The sequence below is a fragment of the Schistocerca serialis genome, chromosome 4 (assembly GCF_023864345.2).
Source record: "Schistocerca serialis cubense isolate TAMUIC-IGC-003099 chromosome 4, iqSchSeri2.2, whole genome shotgun sequence".
Lineage (NCBI taxonomy): Eukaryota > Metazoa > Arthropoda > Insecta > Orthoptera > Acrididae > Schistocerca > Schistocerca serialis.
In genome coordinates this window covers 681,818,022-681,835,539 of record NC_064641.1, presented here as the reverse complement: position 1 = coordinate 681,835,539, position 17,518 = coordinate 681,818,022, and the positions used below count along the sequence as shown (strand labels likewise).

Below are 17,518 nucleotides of genomic sequence, written 5' to 3'. Positions count from 1 at the left end.
TTTCTCAGATCTTCAACACACACATAACATACCTTATGCAGTGCCCAAGATTTATCTTGATCACCAAGTATGATAGATAAACATTTTTCACGAAGTTTGTAATGTTTCTTTGGTGTTTTTTAATCACAAATTCCCACAAATATAACAAAAACTGTCAGCGGAGTTTTACAACCACAATTATACATTGTACTGAGTACACGTACAGGAAACGGGAAAGTGAGATTGACAGTTCACAAAACACCGTCTGTTAACATAAAAATAGAATCGACCTTTTTTTGACAGCAAATGTTTTTTAGCAGTGCTACCAATGTCATCTACATTCATTACACCCCCTTTTTAGATTATTTTAACTATATAAAAGCTGTTAAATTCTTTTAAAAAATCTCTTAATTTCATAAATTTAGCCATAAAATGTGAAGAAATGGTGGGTAACACAGTTTTTTAAGTATCATATTTGGAGTTCCCATCCTAAAAAACATAAGAATAAGGTATTTTCAGCAAAAAAGTTTTTCCATTGTTGGCCTGTGTAGTTCATAGGATTTTAAATATATTAATTGTTAGGCTTTGGGATCACACCATACCTGACGGCACAAACAGGAAAAATAAATAGATGCTTTGTTTCCCATTAATAAGTAAATTCATCTCTTTCTCACAAGGAGAAGAAGAAAGTAACTCAAACTGATACGAGACTCAGGATTTATAGCAAGTGTAACTAACCATCTGAATAAGTTAAATCCATCATTGCAGTACAAAGAACAGGTGTCAGTTCATTCGTAAAACAGAATATGTTCATCCGCGAAAAAAAAAAAAAAATAAATAAATAAATAAATAAATAAATAAAAGGAACATAAATATGACAATGAGAAGTCCACCTTGGAATACCAACAATATTATGGATAGCACAGATTGCTACTCACTGTAAAGATAACTGTGACCAGGAGCAAAGTGGACCACCCTGCAGCACAACATGCAGGTGAACATAACATGCTTGATTTCAGCGGCTGCTTTACAGGCCAGGCTATGTGGATACCCCCTGTTGTGTTGGCAGAAGAGCCAACACCATGTTACTAGAGGAGGCCGAAATGCATGCGTTTTAGCTCACGCAGGCTGGCGTGAGGAGGGAAGGACTATACTGACGTGAGGTCTGGAACATGACAAGGAATTAGAATTCAGAAAGCGGACGTAATAAGTTTGATACTCAACTTTATTCCATTAATGATGAACGTCGCTCTTGACGGTACATGATTCACAATATCAATATCAATAATAACTGAATAAGGTCCCTTGCTAGGTCGTAGCAAATGACGTAGCTGAAGGCTATGCTACACTGTCGTCTCTGCAAATGAGAGCGTCTGTAGTCAGTGAACCATCGCTAGCAAAGTCGGCTGTACAACTGGGGCGAGTGCTAGGGAGTCTCTCTAGACTAGACCTGCCGTGTGGCGGCACTCGGTCTGCAATCACTGATAGTGGCGACACGCGGGTCCGACGTATACTAATGGATCACGGCCGATTTAAAGCTACCACCTAGCAAGTGTGGTGTCTGGCGGTGACACCACACTCCCTCCACCACCAGGTTTTCTGTTGTGCCTGTTTCAACCCAATGTGTCGTCCTTGTGATGAGTAGCAATCTATCCCATTCATAATTTTGTCAACAGAAATATGATATTCATTTATGACCAAGATCGTATTAAAACACCTGAAACTACAATAAAACAGAATATAAAGTCTTCTGAAACAAGATTTGAAGAAATCAACATCTTTTAAATTGAAATTCAGCTTTCATTTTTCAGTTTCACTCAATGATGCAACACCATCAGACACGCTACAAATACCAGTTTTTCAGGATCCAATAATGTAAGTATCCATATTACTCTTGCTTAGAAAAGTAAATGTCAAACTGAAAAAGCTCAATAAACATATTATGTACTTTGAGCAGAGACATATCTTCCATATGTCCTTTACTTCTCACTCCTTTAATACAGATTCACCCTCAAAATAGTGTATGTTATTGGCTGTTATGTGAGCTGCAAAAGCTAAAGTCTGTAGCTCACAAGATATGTCATACTGGCCCAAGCAGCTGCAATATTCCATGGAGCATGGAGTGCTCTGTACTTCATTTATGAGGTAATCCACTAAGTAACCTGCTCTAGACAAAGCAGTTGACTGGTGATGAACATGTTTGTAACTACACAGCAAATCTGTCAAAATCTTTAGAAAACGTAGCTTCTGGAGGACATTAAAATTATGTTAGTGTGCAAGATAATACAGGAGCATTATTAGGGTTGCCACAAGTTTTCCCACGTGAAATGTCATGATATTTTCCTGATTTACAAACAAGTTTTAGCATTTTTTCCTGCCAGATTTTGAGATCTCAAGAGTAAGTTACGAAGTAAGTTGACAAACTATCTTTGCAGCTATGGTACAAGAAACGATAGTGCAAATGAGGAAATATCTAAAAAATAATAATAATAATACTGCAAGCAAATGGTGTTTCTTGATGTGAGCACAAATCTTAAGTGATAAATTCAACACCTTTTTTAATGAATTGTTGTTGGATGGGGAAGGCAAGCCAAATGGTATCTGTGTTTCATTAAAACCACTGATGTTATTTTATTTCAATAAAATGAAACAAATGAAACATACTCAGTGACAAAAATATACATTTCCTTGGAGTAACAAGACAGATTTAAAATACCTTCACTGATTTCAGAAATAGCCTCAGAAAAGGTAGGCCTCTTGAAAGAAGTGTATAAGGCAGGGAAGAATTGTGTAAACCAATATTGCAGGTGACTGCCAATAAAATGTTGGTTCTAATATGTTCATTATTGTTGGTTATTGCCCACTGTGTTATATCTACTATTTTACAGCTATGATTTTTCTTTTGAGAAATATATGAGTACATAGCATACAAACCACCAGTGACTGACACAAATTTCTTCTTCTTATTGTCCATACTTTCTAACACATAAACTACTTTTGAAGAGCCAGAATGAGCCAGAACAAATAAAATTTCTATAAAATGTCACAATGTACAACGTATGTTCGGTGAGACAGCTGTAATTCCTGAAATCCATTGTCCATGGCCTCTGGCCTGCTGAGGAGGATTGCAGTCCTGGGTCCATGGATAAACCATGAAAATCCGCTGCATTACATCACACTCAAACAGACCCAGCATGCGGACAGATTGGTGAGACCAGATCTGACAGGCAGAGCCTGCACATTATTGGGAACCGAATGGCTTCAGATCAGCAAGCCTGATCCATTACAGATACCCACAGAAATGGTCTGTGGTTTTGGCCTGTTGCGGAAATCCACTCATGTGGCCAGCTATTCACAAGCCTCAGACAGCATGTTGATAAAATGAGACCACGGTGATCAATCTGTGCAGTAGATAACTTGTTCAAATACTCTGAGAATTATTAATGAGGAGGATAGGATGACTGCTGAGCTGCAGACAGGCAAGTAGAAAAAAAAAACCATCATAATCTCACATCTAAATTTTCAGCCACAGCTTTTGGCAGAAAATGAGAGCACATACACATTCACACAATCACTCAGACACAACTCATGCACACATGACCGCCATCTCTGGCTGCTGTGTCTACAATCTCTGAGAATAATATCCAAATAAACCACTCCTCATGCCTCCCTGGCTCTTTTTGGCAGCTGCTAGGCTAGCAGCAAGAAATGGTGGCAGCACTGACCGCAAGCCGAGGGGCATGATAGGAAGGGGAGAAGCAGTAGGAATTGGGGAATGGGGAAGTCGTGCACATACTCAGTTGCACCCAGCCAGTGATGATGCATGACACCTCAGTAAACAAACCATTTCATCTACTGACACAAAAATGAGATTTTTACAGTGTTTTTTTTTTCAAATTTCCCTAATGTGTTTGAAATTCCCTCATATTCCCTGATTTCCGGAATCTGTGGCAATCCTGATTATTTACAATCTGCAATTACTTACCTGCACCTACTTACTACTAAACAAATGTGAAAAAAAATTAAAATTAATTACTTTTCATTATGAATTATACATGAATAACTGCTTTTCTTCTGATAACAAACAGGGATAATGGGATTACTGACATCCATATAAAATTCTGTGGAATAAGTCCAGTTCCCTACTTTTATAGTAATATTTAGAATAGAAGTGTACATCTCCCACCTGACATATTCATGTCCCCAATCAGCAACATCTCTCTGCAGACCTTGGAGGCAATATTTGAGGCACTCTCGTTTTCCTTCTAATTCTTTAACATCTGACATAGTCATTGATACAACAGATATTACATCTGCACACAGGCTTCGAGTCTTCCCTTCTTTCATTTTTCTGTGAATTTCCTGTTATAAGAAATGGTATCTAAATAAATTTCAGAGAAAAATAGAGTACGGCTTTGCAGATATTTATTAGAAGTTGTGGCAGAATAGAATGCCATAAATTTGTTGGAAGAAGCAACTTTCATTTGATTACCAGATTACTGCACTTTTCTATAATATATGGCAAAAAAAATTACACAAACCTTGAGCGAAGGATAATGAGAACGCATATGTTTTAAAGGAAAGGGAACACTTGTCATTGAGGTTGTTGCTGAGCGGATAAGATTACGAAGAGTTTCAAGTGCATGTCTATATTGGCTGTAATCATCTTCCTGAAAAGAAAATATATTGTTAGTATCAAAAGGAAAGTTCACTTGAGAAAACTAAAAAAGTACAAAGAGAAGAAAAGTTAACCAAAACTTACCATAACGAGGGGAAACACCAATATTGCCTACTACACAAATTTAAAAGTGAAAATTTTCCTACTATTCGTAACTATTATCTGCTTCCTCAGGGAAGAAGGACAGACTGGAAAGATTAGAATGGAGGAACAGGTCACTCAGATCTTAGGCTGTGGGGGATCCACAAGTTGTGAGGAAGAGGGAGGAAAAAAGATAGAAGGAAAGTATCAGATTAGAGGGAGAAAGAGGTCAAAGACAGTGTAGCCCGATAAGTGATCCACATAAGAAATAGTACGTAATCTTTCAAGATATGGAAATAACCTTTTATTCATCAATTAAAATGTACTAAGTCAAAAAGATAAGGATAAGAAGTAAACTTACAGATTACGGCAAAGATAATAAAAATAAGTTTCAGAGAGATCCTGTGCACTTGTCGATAATCTCACAAGGCACCAGCATAAAATGCATCACTGGGATACAGTACTATAGTGCAGACCTTCAAGAATGTCTTTACACTGCAACTTGATCCAAAAACCAAGCCTTGTGTAAGTCAGATCTTGAGGTGCCCATGAAGCTGACTAGCTGCAGCAAAGGCTATCCACATGCTGTGAGATGGGGCTGATCAGTGTCTAGGGAGTGTGATCTCATGACTCTGGACTGGTCATGGTGTGAGGTGTTTGTGAGACATCTGGAATACTTGAGGGAAAGATCCACACCAGTTTGACAAGTTCTTTTAAGGGCACGCCACTATACAGGATGTCTATGCTTGAGGGTTGTTGTGGTGTGCCACATTGGATTGTGAAGCATCAGTGTTCAGGCCACGTGCAGTGACACCAGCACTAGCTGTCACACTTTCGGCCACTAGGGGGCATCAGCTTCGGTGGCAGGGAGGTGTGTGACATTGGCAACTCAGAGACAGCAGACACGTCAGTAACAATGACGTCTGTACATATACGAGAGTATCAACATATCAACTTCAAGGTATCTCATTTACATATTATGAAACATGCATCAGGCAAAAAGCAACACAGAGATTGCAACAAAGCCCTCCACAAAAACTTCTGAGCCTTCAGAAAGAAGTAATGCGCAGCTGGACAAACGTGAGGACATAAAACTATACACCGATGAGGAATTCCTTGTAACCAGAATGGCTACTGCTGCGAAAATACTAGAGTTGAAATGCAAACTCACTCACTGGACAATATCACAAGCAAAACTGACTGGGCATATAGAACAATTAGAAAAAGACAATGCCATGCTTAGGGAAGAAAACAAAAACAAGACGATCTGTTCATTTGCTAATGTGGCAGTCACTTGTCCACTCATTCAGATGGTCACCACAAAATGAAAGACGGAGACCACACAAGCCAAGCAGGGCAGCATACTATTTATCAAGACCAAGCACAAAAAAGACGAAAAGGAAATATAGACACCTGTGGTAGACGTAACCGACCTGAGGAAAGAAAAGATAAGAATCAAGAAAACGAAGGCAGCAGACAATGAAGACATAACTGAAACAGAAACAGAAGAAGAAATCAGGGAGCTGAAAGAAAATTCAGAGCTAAATAAAGAAATGATATGCAAGCCACCTAGAAGTGTAGACCGAAAGTGACAGTCTATGACAGGGGTCGGCAAACTATGGCCCACAGGCTGGATCCGTCCTGTGACAGCTGTTCATCCGGCATGCCGACAATACCTGATTTGCTTGATGAATGTATGGTACATGAGACATTTCTGCCATGTTACTGATGTTACAGCTGTTAAATCTGACAATGGAGCTTCTGCAGAAGAATTTGTGTATGGTGACCCACTCACAGTCCTTTCTGAATTTTTCAAGCAACAACATGACCACCCATCATGTGAACCTTTGTCCCAACTTTAGAAAGTCAAGAGTTTCATTTCTATATTTAATTTGTCACTGGCATCCTGACATATAGACCAAGATATCTTCATACACAAGGATCTGCAGATGTGTTCTCATGTTCTGTTGGGAACACGCTCTGTCAAACCACCTTTACAAACATTTTACATGAGAATTACATGTTACAGTGCGTTCCGTGACACGCAACCAGTCACCATCAGTTCCAGGCTTTTTTTTAAGAAACTGATTCAGATTTCTGTGACTTGCCTTATCATAAAGTAGTGAAGTGGCTCAGCTGCAGTAAAGCCCTGTTTTGTTCTTGTAAGCTCCAAAAGGAAACATATTTTTTTCTCACTGAAATGGAGAGCTGATCCACAGCTGTCAGATCTTGCCTGGTTGTCAAAGTAATCATTTTTGCTTGACATCATCTCCCTCCTGAATGAACTGAGTTTGAAATTTCAGGGAAGGGATAACCTCGTCTGTGATTCGCAAACTATCATCAAAGGATTTCGAAGAAAGCTGTCATTGTTTGAAGCACAACTCGAAGGAGAAAACATTTCTCATATTCGTTCAAGTCCTGGGAGAGGTCAACTCTGTTTCCTGAAAAAAGAAAAATATTCATGAGCTAAAGAGACATTTTTTCAAAATATTATCATATTTTGATAGAACTGAGAGGCACTCTTTTGTTCCAGATCTGTATGACTGTAAACTTGATGCTGTGCCAGTTGAACTTCCTTCACTGATTCGCAAGCAAATGACTTGTTGAAAGAGAAGTACATAGAAGGAAACCTTGTTGAATTTTATCACTGCTTATCTGATGTTGAGTTTCGGAAACTAAATAAATCTGCCACTGTTATGGCATTTATGTCTATGAGTAAACATTTTCAAAAATGAAGTACGTGAAGTCAGCACACCAAGTGAGACTGACTGATGAATATTTGAAAACAATTTTCTTGATTGGATGCAGCAATACCAAACCAAACATGGCTGAAATTTTGAAAATATAATGCCAGTTTCACAAATCTCACTAACGCTTTTTGCTGCTTATTGTTAGTTTGTGAGATGTGAATATGTGCATACTTGATCTAATGTAACTACCTTTCTGCTAACATTGCCTTCTTTGATAAATCACCCATGATTAACATGGAGTGCTGAACTTAGCTCCTCATCTTTTTTCTTGGGGCTATTGTTCTGACCTGTAAATGCTGTATGGAATGATGGTGCAATCCACACTCATCATTTTCTCAGGTATCTGGCCCGCAGTGAAGGAAGTTTTGTGACCACTGGTGTACAATGTTCCAGCTACTATGCCAGAAAGTAAATTAATTGAATCACTATATTAACAGAACTTGGAGGGAATGACAGATAGGGAGCAATTCTTAGAAGAAACAAAAGCCATGTTTAAAACACGCCCATGGGTGAAGCTGACAGTAAATTATGTACCCAAGGTAAATCTAAAAGTAAGAGCACAATTGGTTATGCAGAAAAGAATATAAAATGGATTTTAATCAACCATTACAAAGGACTATGCTTCACTCACCAAACTGCCATGACTAACGGCACATTGCAAAGTACTGTAAGGAAAACAAGCCAAGATGCTCCAACAGCGGAGAGTGTGACCATCTAAAAATGAACTGTAAAAATACCAAGTGAGCTCCAATGTGCACAACATATGTGAAAAGGAAAAAAATCATGCAGCCAATGAGGTAAAGACTGTGATGTACCAAATGTTCTTGGAGAGGTAAATTCAAAGAACTGAATATGGATTGTGCATTGTGCAATCCACTGGTGACAGTTGAAGAAGATGAAACACTGTCCAGAAAGAAAACTACTAAACCTGAACCCACTGATCAAGCAGATTATAAAATTACCTGTCATCTTTGTAAGAAATGGAAACCTCCATCGAAAAGAAAGTGAGATGTTGCAAGAGCCAAAATGGCCAAAATATTCTCATCCACTGTGAAGGGTAGAATGAGAAGACGCATAGCAACACAAACCAAACATGACTGACCATATGGACGAGGCAATAATGAGATGGACAATAAAAAGACCAATGGTAAGAATAATGGAGAGAAGGAGTGGAGTTTCTGCAAGTGGCTAAGAAGAAAGGAAAATAAGGAATGGACATCGTGCCTACCTCTGGACAATGAAGACTTAAAGAAGCATATACTACCAAATTCAGAAAAAGTTGAAATTGCAATAAATGCGAGATGTGACGGCACACAACACCCTGTAGTAGTGGAGTGGGATAGCACACAACAGCTAATAGAGGAAGATTACGGAAATATACAAATCATCGAACCTACATACGGCTACAGGAACTACGAAAAGGATACAAACTGTGATGGACATGAGAAGAAAAATGGAAGAACTTTATGGCCGGACCTGCAGTCTGTCTATGAAATGTGTGAAAACACAGTGAGACTTGCTAAATTAGAGGATAAGCATTTATTAACCATAGCAATAAGCCATCCACTTAGGCACAGTCATCCAGAAGGCTGTACCACAAATTTTCCTGTCATGGAGGAAGCTGATCTTATTCAGCTCAGTGTCAACAACTTGCCTACAAATACAAAGGAACTGCAGACTCTACCTGATATTATCTTTAAGAGGAGGCAGTAGACACTTGATAGCATCTCTACAGGGAGTTGCTGATGATACATGGCCAAACAGACAGGTTAGACTGGCTCCATAGTTATGTGCTCACTAGGTTTCCATGGCATTCACTTACAACCAAATTGCACACCAAATGCGACGGAACAGAGACAAATGATTAAAATCTGCCCAATAAATGCGATGCACAGTGTCATGGTGATACAAGGACTTGCGATTATGTGTTCAGGAGCCACATTCCAGAAACAGGGTATTGACCCAAATGTCAGTTACATTACAGATCATAGAATCAGGTCACCATCCAGTGGCCATGATTGTAGTGCTGGATAAAGACATGACAGTGGCAAAGACACATCAACTCTGTGATGGACACGCGGTGACAACAGAAATAATGACTGTCTTACAAAAATTTTACATAACTAATCAATATTTTCTGTACAGTCAAGACATATAATCACACATAGAAGAATTAAAAACAGCAGAAACAATGCATCAACATGACAGACACATTTTTGTAGTGGACACAAACGTGAAATCAACATTGTGGCCTAGCAGAGTGATGGATAAAAGAGGACTCTGCCTTCAGTACACTACACAAGAACTTGACCTTCATGTCATTACTAGGCCACTAAAACCACCTACTTTCCAAAATTGTGCAAGTGTGGCAACAAATATAGATATCACCTTTGCAAACTTGAAAGTCAGTGACTACATTGCTAGCTGGAAGGTCTGTGACGGACTTACAACAAGTGATCATGTCTCATTTACTTCACAATTACAAACACAGATAATGACTTACACACTAACATCCGGCCCGAGCAACTATACAATCCACTCAGAGCAGACTGGGAACTTTTAGAGGCAGAATTCAAAATATATCCACTGCAAGGAAGCATATTTGCTGTTGACACCAAAGCAAATGAACTGGTATGAGTACTGCAGATGGCACGAGACAAGGTGATCCCAACATTTGTTAGGAAGTCAAAAGGGTTTATAATTCCCTGGAGTCCTGCCTCATAGTCCTTAAGGCAGGTGAAGATATACTAACAAATATCATAAGGGGAAACAGAATGACAAAGTAGGCTGATTTTCTATTGAACAGTCAAACAATAATATAAAACACGCTACACCAAACATGAATACAAAAATGGGAGGCATACATTAAGGACCAAATCGAACTAGATGTTTCGGGTTTTCCACAAAAACTCACAACAAATAAGGCTCGATCACCCCCTGTATTATCAACCTTGAGAAGATCCAATGGCACAATGACAACAGAGAGGGAAACATCAGAGCAGCGCATACTCACAACTTGATTGCTGGATGATACAACAATGGAAGACACAGAGTTCCATCAGCAACTTTGCTCTGAATTGATAGAGAAGCATGTGAATAACAGTGTTATGAATTCATTTGCCCAGGAGGAAGTGACGCTGGGAATAATAAAGTTAAAAAAGAAGAAAGCGCTTGAACCTGATAGAATATTGGCAGAAGTGTTGCATCAGCTACTGGATCAAAACCTAATAAAATACAGGCAGAAGTTTTGCATCAGATAGTGGATCAAATTGTGCCTTATATAACAGTGTTATTAAACAAATGTCTTTTGCGGGGTTGAGTGCCCAGAATCTGGGAAACCTCAAATACCATTACACTAAAGAAGGGGAAGATAAAGACCCAAGAGAATCAAGATCTTACAGGCCGATTTGCTTGGTAAATGCTGTTGCCAAAGTAGAGGAAGTGAAAGCTTCGGTGCCACTGCCTGAGGGACTACAGAAAATTAGAAAGCATGAGCCCCCCACAGTATGGTTTCAGGAAAGGAAAATCCACTGAGGGTGCAATGAATCATGCAATGGATATTGTGAACATCTCAGCTGACAAGTATGCTATCGGCATGACCGACATCGCTAAGTCATTTGGCCAGCAAGTCCATCGATGTTGTCACGTCAGTTGTTGCAGGCAATTTGAGTATTGTGTAGACCCTGTTGACAACCTGCAATTTGTGAAGTTATTTATCATTGTATACTGCCAACACTGTTCATACTTGTGCCAGTAGTTGTTGCTGCCGAATGTGTAGGAACAAATTGTCAGACACTGTGGAGCTCTCTAGTAAATTACACAGATGCCACCAGACCTTTCATGGTGACGTGTTTCTCCTGATGTACCATTTGTCTGAACCAGAGGTTGATGGATATTGTAAAGAGAGAAATAAATTTATCTTCTAGTCTTCTGTAAGCTCAATCTGGTGGCAGGTGCACAATAATGTCTGAAACTAATGCTGTGGTTTAGAGGTCCAAAGTAATAATAACCAAAGTAAACTGTTCATCATTGTTGATCACTTGTTGCTGCTGAAATGTGTTTCCCATTACCACAAATCACATTTGAACTAGGATTGGCATAAAGGGCTGAGCCCATAATTGTGGGCACAGTGTGGGTAAACGTTGGATCTGGCAGAGAATAGGTCATTGATTTGAAATGTGGTCCCGCTTTGGCACATTTATTCACTACACTGTGTTGAGTGAATGCTGCAGAATTAGCATATTTTTTTGCGCTGCATAGGATCAATGTTCACATTTGACAGATGAGAAAGCTCCAAAACTCATATGTTGCAGAGTCTGTTAATGTTGTTGATGATGGCATGAAATAGCTTATTGTTGTTGTCCATTGTCTGTGTTGAATTTAGCCAATAGTTGAGAATACTCTTCATAGAAAGGCTTGAAAGTTCCTAACTGGTGTCACCAATTGTGTATCCTGATAGGTAATCCACATAAATAAGAGTATGTAGTCTTTATGGTAGAATAATAAACACCTATCACTTCCTGAGTTAACCTCTTGGAAATAATCTCTTAATATAACCTCCTCCCCCCTTCCAAGACCTGATATTATAGTTACACTATTTTATGTTTTTATTTATTTAGTCAAGTACTATTTTATCCACATTTCCCCGTCTCACACTGTTTCTTCCCTTTTGCCTTCCCAGTTAGTAATTGTACTATTTATTTTAATTCTTCTTTGTTTACCTGTATTCATATTAATTTCTCATTCTATTATATCGTCTTGGGATTGAAGCTGGAACAGTGCTTACCAATATACTTACTACCTTTATCCTAGTACAGTACTCTCTCTAACACCTCCTTCTTCATCTTTGCTTCCCCTCATCCTAACATTCTATCTCTTTACAATTTTAAAATATGTTGTTAGTCAAGCATATTAAAACATTAATGAATGTAGATTGCATCAATGCACTAACCTTCAGTTTTTCCATCATTAGGTTAATTTCCTCTTCTATGTGCTTGTTCTCCTCAGACTGAAAACAAAAGAAAAATATAATTGTCTTACAAGTGCATCTATAACAACAGAAACAGTCAGAATATGAAAAGGAAATAAAAATTAAAGGGCCGCATGCCATGATGCCCAATTCATGTACACTAACCACTGTTGGGGTTATTTAACAGTGGAAAAAAGTTGTCCTAGGATAGAATCAATAAGAATTTTTTTTAAAATTATGCTGAGAGTTATAGCAATGAGGCCAAATACTGCCTTTCAATCCAACAATAAACATTAAACACATTCATTATTAATCAATTCACCGTTCATAAGATGTCTCACATACATGTCATGAGTATGCCGCAGCAAAAAGTTAGTACACATATGCTGTTAACTGAACCACAATTACTCTATCAATGTCAGATTCTAAAAACATATTAATGGAAAATTCATTATTTTACAGCCCTTGAAAAAGGAAAAGATGAAATGGAAGAACAAAAGTTTATCAAAAAAATGGATTAACAAAGGATATATAATTGAAATGACATAGTGTTAAGATTCTGAAGATTTCTACAGAATGTGTGGCTGTGTCAAAACAAACACAACAAACACATGATCTGCATGTATTAAAATTCTCCAATCATTTTGAAAAATCTCTTAATGACAAACTGCCTGTTATATGAGCAATGGTTGCTTACAAATCAGATGCCAAATTATCCACTTGGAAGTCATTGATTCGCTGCATCGATAGGTGAGGCCTGACATTTCATAAGAAGTTTTCACAGTTGCCATTGTCAGCTAGATTGGTGGACATGTCTCCAACCAAGAAGCGGCTTCCCATACCTCAGTATATGAAACATATAGTTGAAATATGTAGTACCGTATCTATAGTGGTAGTCCACAAGTTTCACATATTGAGGATTCATAACTGTCTTTAAAAACGTGGGGAGTTCTAGAAAATTCCAAGCTATGCTTAATACAGGACAATTTCCAATTGCTTGTTTAAGGGCTAGCCCACATGGATGCATTTGTCAGCTGACTAGCTGCAGAAAACATGACAACAGGCCATTGTAAGTCCACAGGTAGAGGTGGCAAACTACAGGAAGTATGGTAACACAAGAAAGGAAGGGAAGACCCTCCACTAGGAAAAAATAACAGAAAGGCTAACTATCCCACAGAGTCAGAAACAACTGAAGTAAACAGCATTCCTCTCGTTTACGCACTCACAGAGCTACAGTCTGCAGACCTGTGCACAATTATGATGCGATGTGAACTGCTGTAATCATGAGTATACACTTCAGTTTCATGTTGTGTAAATTAGTCTCCTTGTAGCTTATGCTAATGCAAGGTACTATCCATTACTGTAAACAAATTATTAACTTAAAACATTATATATACTTCAATGTTATTATTAAATCCTAGTCAACTCTTGTGAGCATGTTAAAATTGGGAGAGAGGGGAGAGGGGGGGGGGGGGGGGAGTGAAAAACTGTGATCTCCTCCCATTCCCCTCCCAAGAATCTTACCCTAGATCCACGCTTGCATGTCTGGGTGGTTGATTTTATTACCTATAGTTTTTTGTTTATCACTTGCTACCACCATATTTGGACTGGTAAGTGGCTCTTGTGTCTGACAATAAGATTACAGCATGCAGGGGGCCAGAAAACAAACACAATGCCACGTGTACACACACCATTGCTTGCTTTGTCAACAGCATTATTTCCTCATAACACAGTGTGTCCCTGTACTAATTTTTTTTTTTTTTGATCAGCTGTGAACTTTCTACTGTTATGACATCTCAAATGCTCCAGTGCCTTCAGAGCTCCATATTCTTTGACATCATAAACTGTTATTTGCTCTGAGAGGCAAACTCGGAAGTTTCTATCAGGCAAAACAGATGAACGACTGAGTGTGTTCTCCTTAAATTGAGTCATATACTCAATCGTAAAATCTTGACACACATTCCTAAAACTGAAGTAAACAAACTTTCTAAAAAATGTTATGAAGCACAAGATTTCTTGCTCTCTGTCAAGTATAAAATCACTTTGGGCTTTGAAGATGCCATGCTGGTAGTTTGTTTCATTGCTGTTTCCTTATCTTGATGCCTCACACATCCAATTCATGAGACATTTTTAACACAAAGCCCTAGTGCTTGGTCACATGTGACCTATTCCTGAAATCTGTTCATTGTTCGGACAACCCACTACATTAAGGGTCAATGGTTGAAGTGATGCTAATATTTTCAGTGTCTGTCTTGCTATGAGGAGGCATTACTGTATGTGGAGTAATGATTAACTAGGGTCTAACCACAGACCCAAAACTGATCTGGTCCCATAGGCACATGTTGATAGCCTGATGCCTTAAGGTGATACCCTTCTTAGTAAAGGAGGGTGAAGCTGATCCATAAGTAATGCTGCCCTGATCTAGCTGGGACCTTACAAACGTTCTGTAGCAGACAGGACCCGTCAGCATCACAAATTTTTCTGTACAGGCATTTCTAAAATGTTCAATGATTTTATGCTTTTTGTTCTCAAGACTTAAATGTGTGGCATAGAGGTTCTCAAGACTTAAATGTGTGGTATACAGGTTAGCTACTGGGCTTGGATCATACACATTCCTAAAATAAAAAAAATAAAAAATGTTATCAATTTTCAGCTTTGGTTAGTACTCCAATATTAATGGTACAAATATTTTTTTCTAATGGGAACCTAAAACCTGTAGTAAGTTTATTAGCCAGTTTTTATAGCCTCCTGATGTTCAGTTGTTGTTGTCGTGTTGTCACATTAACATCAGATGAAGAATAGAATATGGTCAAATCTTATCACCTCATCTGGCACTTATGACTTCAATTGAATCAGCTATCCTATTCCTAACTTTACAGCTACAAATTGCAGCTCTCAATGAATTTAATTATGTCTGTGCTAGTGATAAATTAGCTTTGAGTTTTACGATCATCTGCTCTTTCTTCATAATCAAGGAATGGTTGCTCCACAGCGCCAAAAATGGGAAACAGATATGCACTCTTCACACTACTGATCATTTCTCACTACCCTGAGACAGTTTCCACACCTGTTGACCTGTCCATTATGAAGATTTTTGTGGACTAGAATGAGTGTAAGCTATAGGAGGGAGAGTGTTTATTGCAGTTGACCAAAATATTGTCTCTATTAATGTTGAAGTTATCTGATTGCATATAACACGTCTATGAGAAACAAAGTTAATTGTTGGACGTTTTTACTGGCAACCTAATTCTGCTGTGTCATTTCTAGAGTCAATCAAGGAATGTCTATGGTCACTGGTGTGTAAATACCCAGATCACGCATAACTAGTTGGAAGTGACTTTAACCTATCGAGTACCGGTATAAACTGGGATGTCTATGGGGGTACAGGCAGACAGTCATGTGAAGTACTTTTGAACACGTTTTCTGAAAACTGTCTTGAGCATCTAGTTTGGCAGCCCACACCCAATGGAAATATCTAAGACCCTGTAGCTACAAATAGGCCGACATAAGTACAGAAATGATGATTAGTGATCACAATCTCACTATAGCAACTATGATAACTAAAGTTAATAAATTAGCTAAGGAGGCCAGAAGAGTGTTTCTGCTAGAAACAGAAGATAAGCAGTTGTTAGCATCTCTGTTAGACAGTGAACTGACATCACTTATTTCCAGTAAGATAGATGCAGAGGAATTATGGGCAAAGTTTAAGCAGACAGTAAACTGTGGTATGGAGAATTATGAGCCTAGTAAGATTTCATGACTACAAGCTTTTGAAATGTGGTGATACAGTAGAAGTTTAAGATCAGATGGGCCGATCACGTAACTAATGAGGAGATACTGAACAGATTTGAGGAGACAAGAAATTTGTGCCACAACTTGACTAGAAGAAGGGATCGATTGATTGGACACATTCTGAAACATCAAGGAATCACCAATTTAGTACTGGAGGGAAGCGTGGTGGGTAAAAATCGTATAGGGAGACTAAGAGATGAATACAGTAAGCAGATTCAGAAGGATGTAGGTTGTAGTAGTTATTTGGAGATGAAGAGGACCACACAGGGGAGAAAGCTGCTTCAAATCAGCCTTCACACCTAAGACCACAACAACAACAAGTGTATTAAGAATGGCAATGACCCACGAGGGTTTAATAACGAGATTCGAAAAATGCTGAAAAATCGGAGGCTGTTGCACTCTTGGTTCAAAAGAGAATGCGAATATGACAACAAGCAAAGGTTAGTAGAGATTCGTGCATTTGTGAAAAGGTCTATGTGAGAAGCATACAACTACTACCACCGCCATACCTTAACAAAAGATGTGGCAGAGAACCTGAGAAAATTCTGGTCATATGTAAAATCGCTGAGTAGCTCTAAATCTTCCATCCAGTCACTTGTTGACCAGTCAGGTGTGACAGTTTAAGACAGCGAAACGAAAGCTGAAGTTTTAAACTGCATTCGTTATCATTTGCGCGATCCATTTGCTCTTCACAGACTGTGAGGCGAAGGTCTTTCTGGTCTTGACTCATGAGCCGTGGGACGACACTGACGGCAACACGATGCATTCCAAGACGCTTTATCAAGATTTCATGACATGATCCACCGGAAATGTTAGGTCTAAATTCTTCTCCAACCTCTCGGCCAGTCAGTCTTCGACAGGCACGCACAATTTCGTTCACGTTCCTTACTTGAGCGTACTCGGCAGACGTCGAAGGGCGTCCTGAACGAGAATCGTGAGTAACATCCGTCCGGTTATTTGTCAACTCTGTAAACAATTCGTAATACAGAGTACCAAGTGGCATTAGAATTTGTTCAGTGTTGCATATTTGGTATCATTCGCAGTGCTTCGCGAAAATAAATCAAGAAAACATCTCGTGTACGTGTGGAACAAAGTGTAACGGACGTCTGGCAGCGAGTGAAATGTGCCGCGCAAATCGTGAAATCATAGTACTCGAATCACTGCAGAAAGAACTGAAAGCCACAAGAGAACATGCTCTGTTGTTGGAAAACATTATTAAAAGTGTATCTGACCCATCACATAAAGAACTCGGTCAACTGCAAGAGTACA

The 17,518-nt window shown here is 38.8% G+C and overlaps 1 protein-coding gene across 1 annotated transcript in view; it reads right to left on the bottom strand.

The window, feature by feature from the left end:
* Positions 1 to 14,389, bottom strand: part of LOC126474690 (26S proteasome non-ATPase regulatory subunit 2-like) — a 209,118-nt gene extending 194,729 nt beyond the window's left edge. Inside the window, exons 1-4 of the mRNA XM_050102168.1 lie at positions 14,204 to 14,389; positions 12,440 to 12,496; positions 4,521 to 4,649; positions 4,166 to 4,341 (exon numbers count right to left, since the gene is read on the bottom strand). Coding sequence (XP_049958125.1) covers positions 4,166 to 4,341; positions 4,521 to 4,649; positions 12,440 to 12,496; positions 14,204 to 14,389 — 548 coding nt within the window. The remainder of the gene's footprint in view (positions 1 to 4,165; positions 4,342 to 4,520; positions 4,650 to 12,439; positions 12,497 to 14,203) is intronic.
* Between the last annotated feature and the right edge of the window lie 3,129 nt (positions 14,390 to 17,518).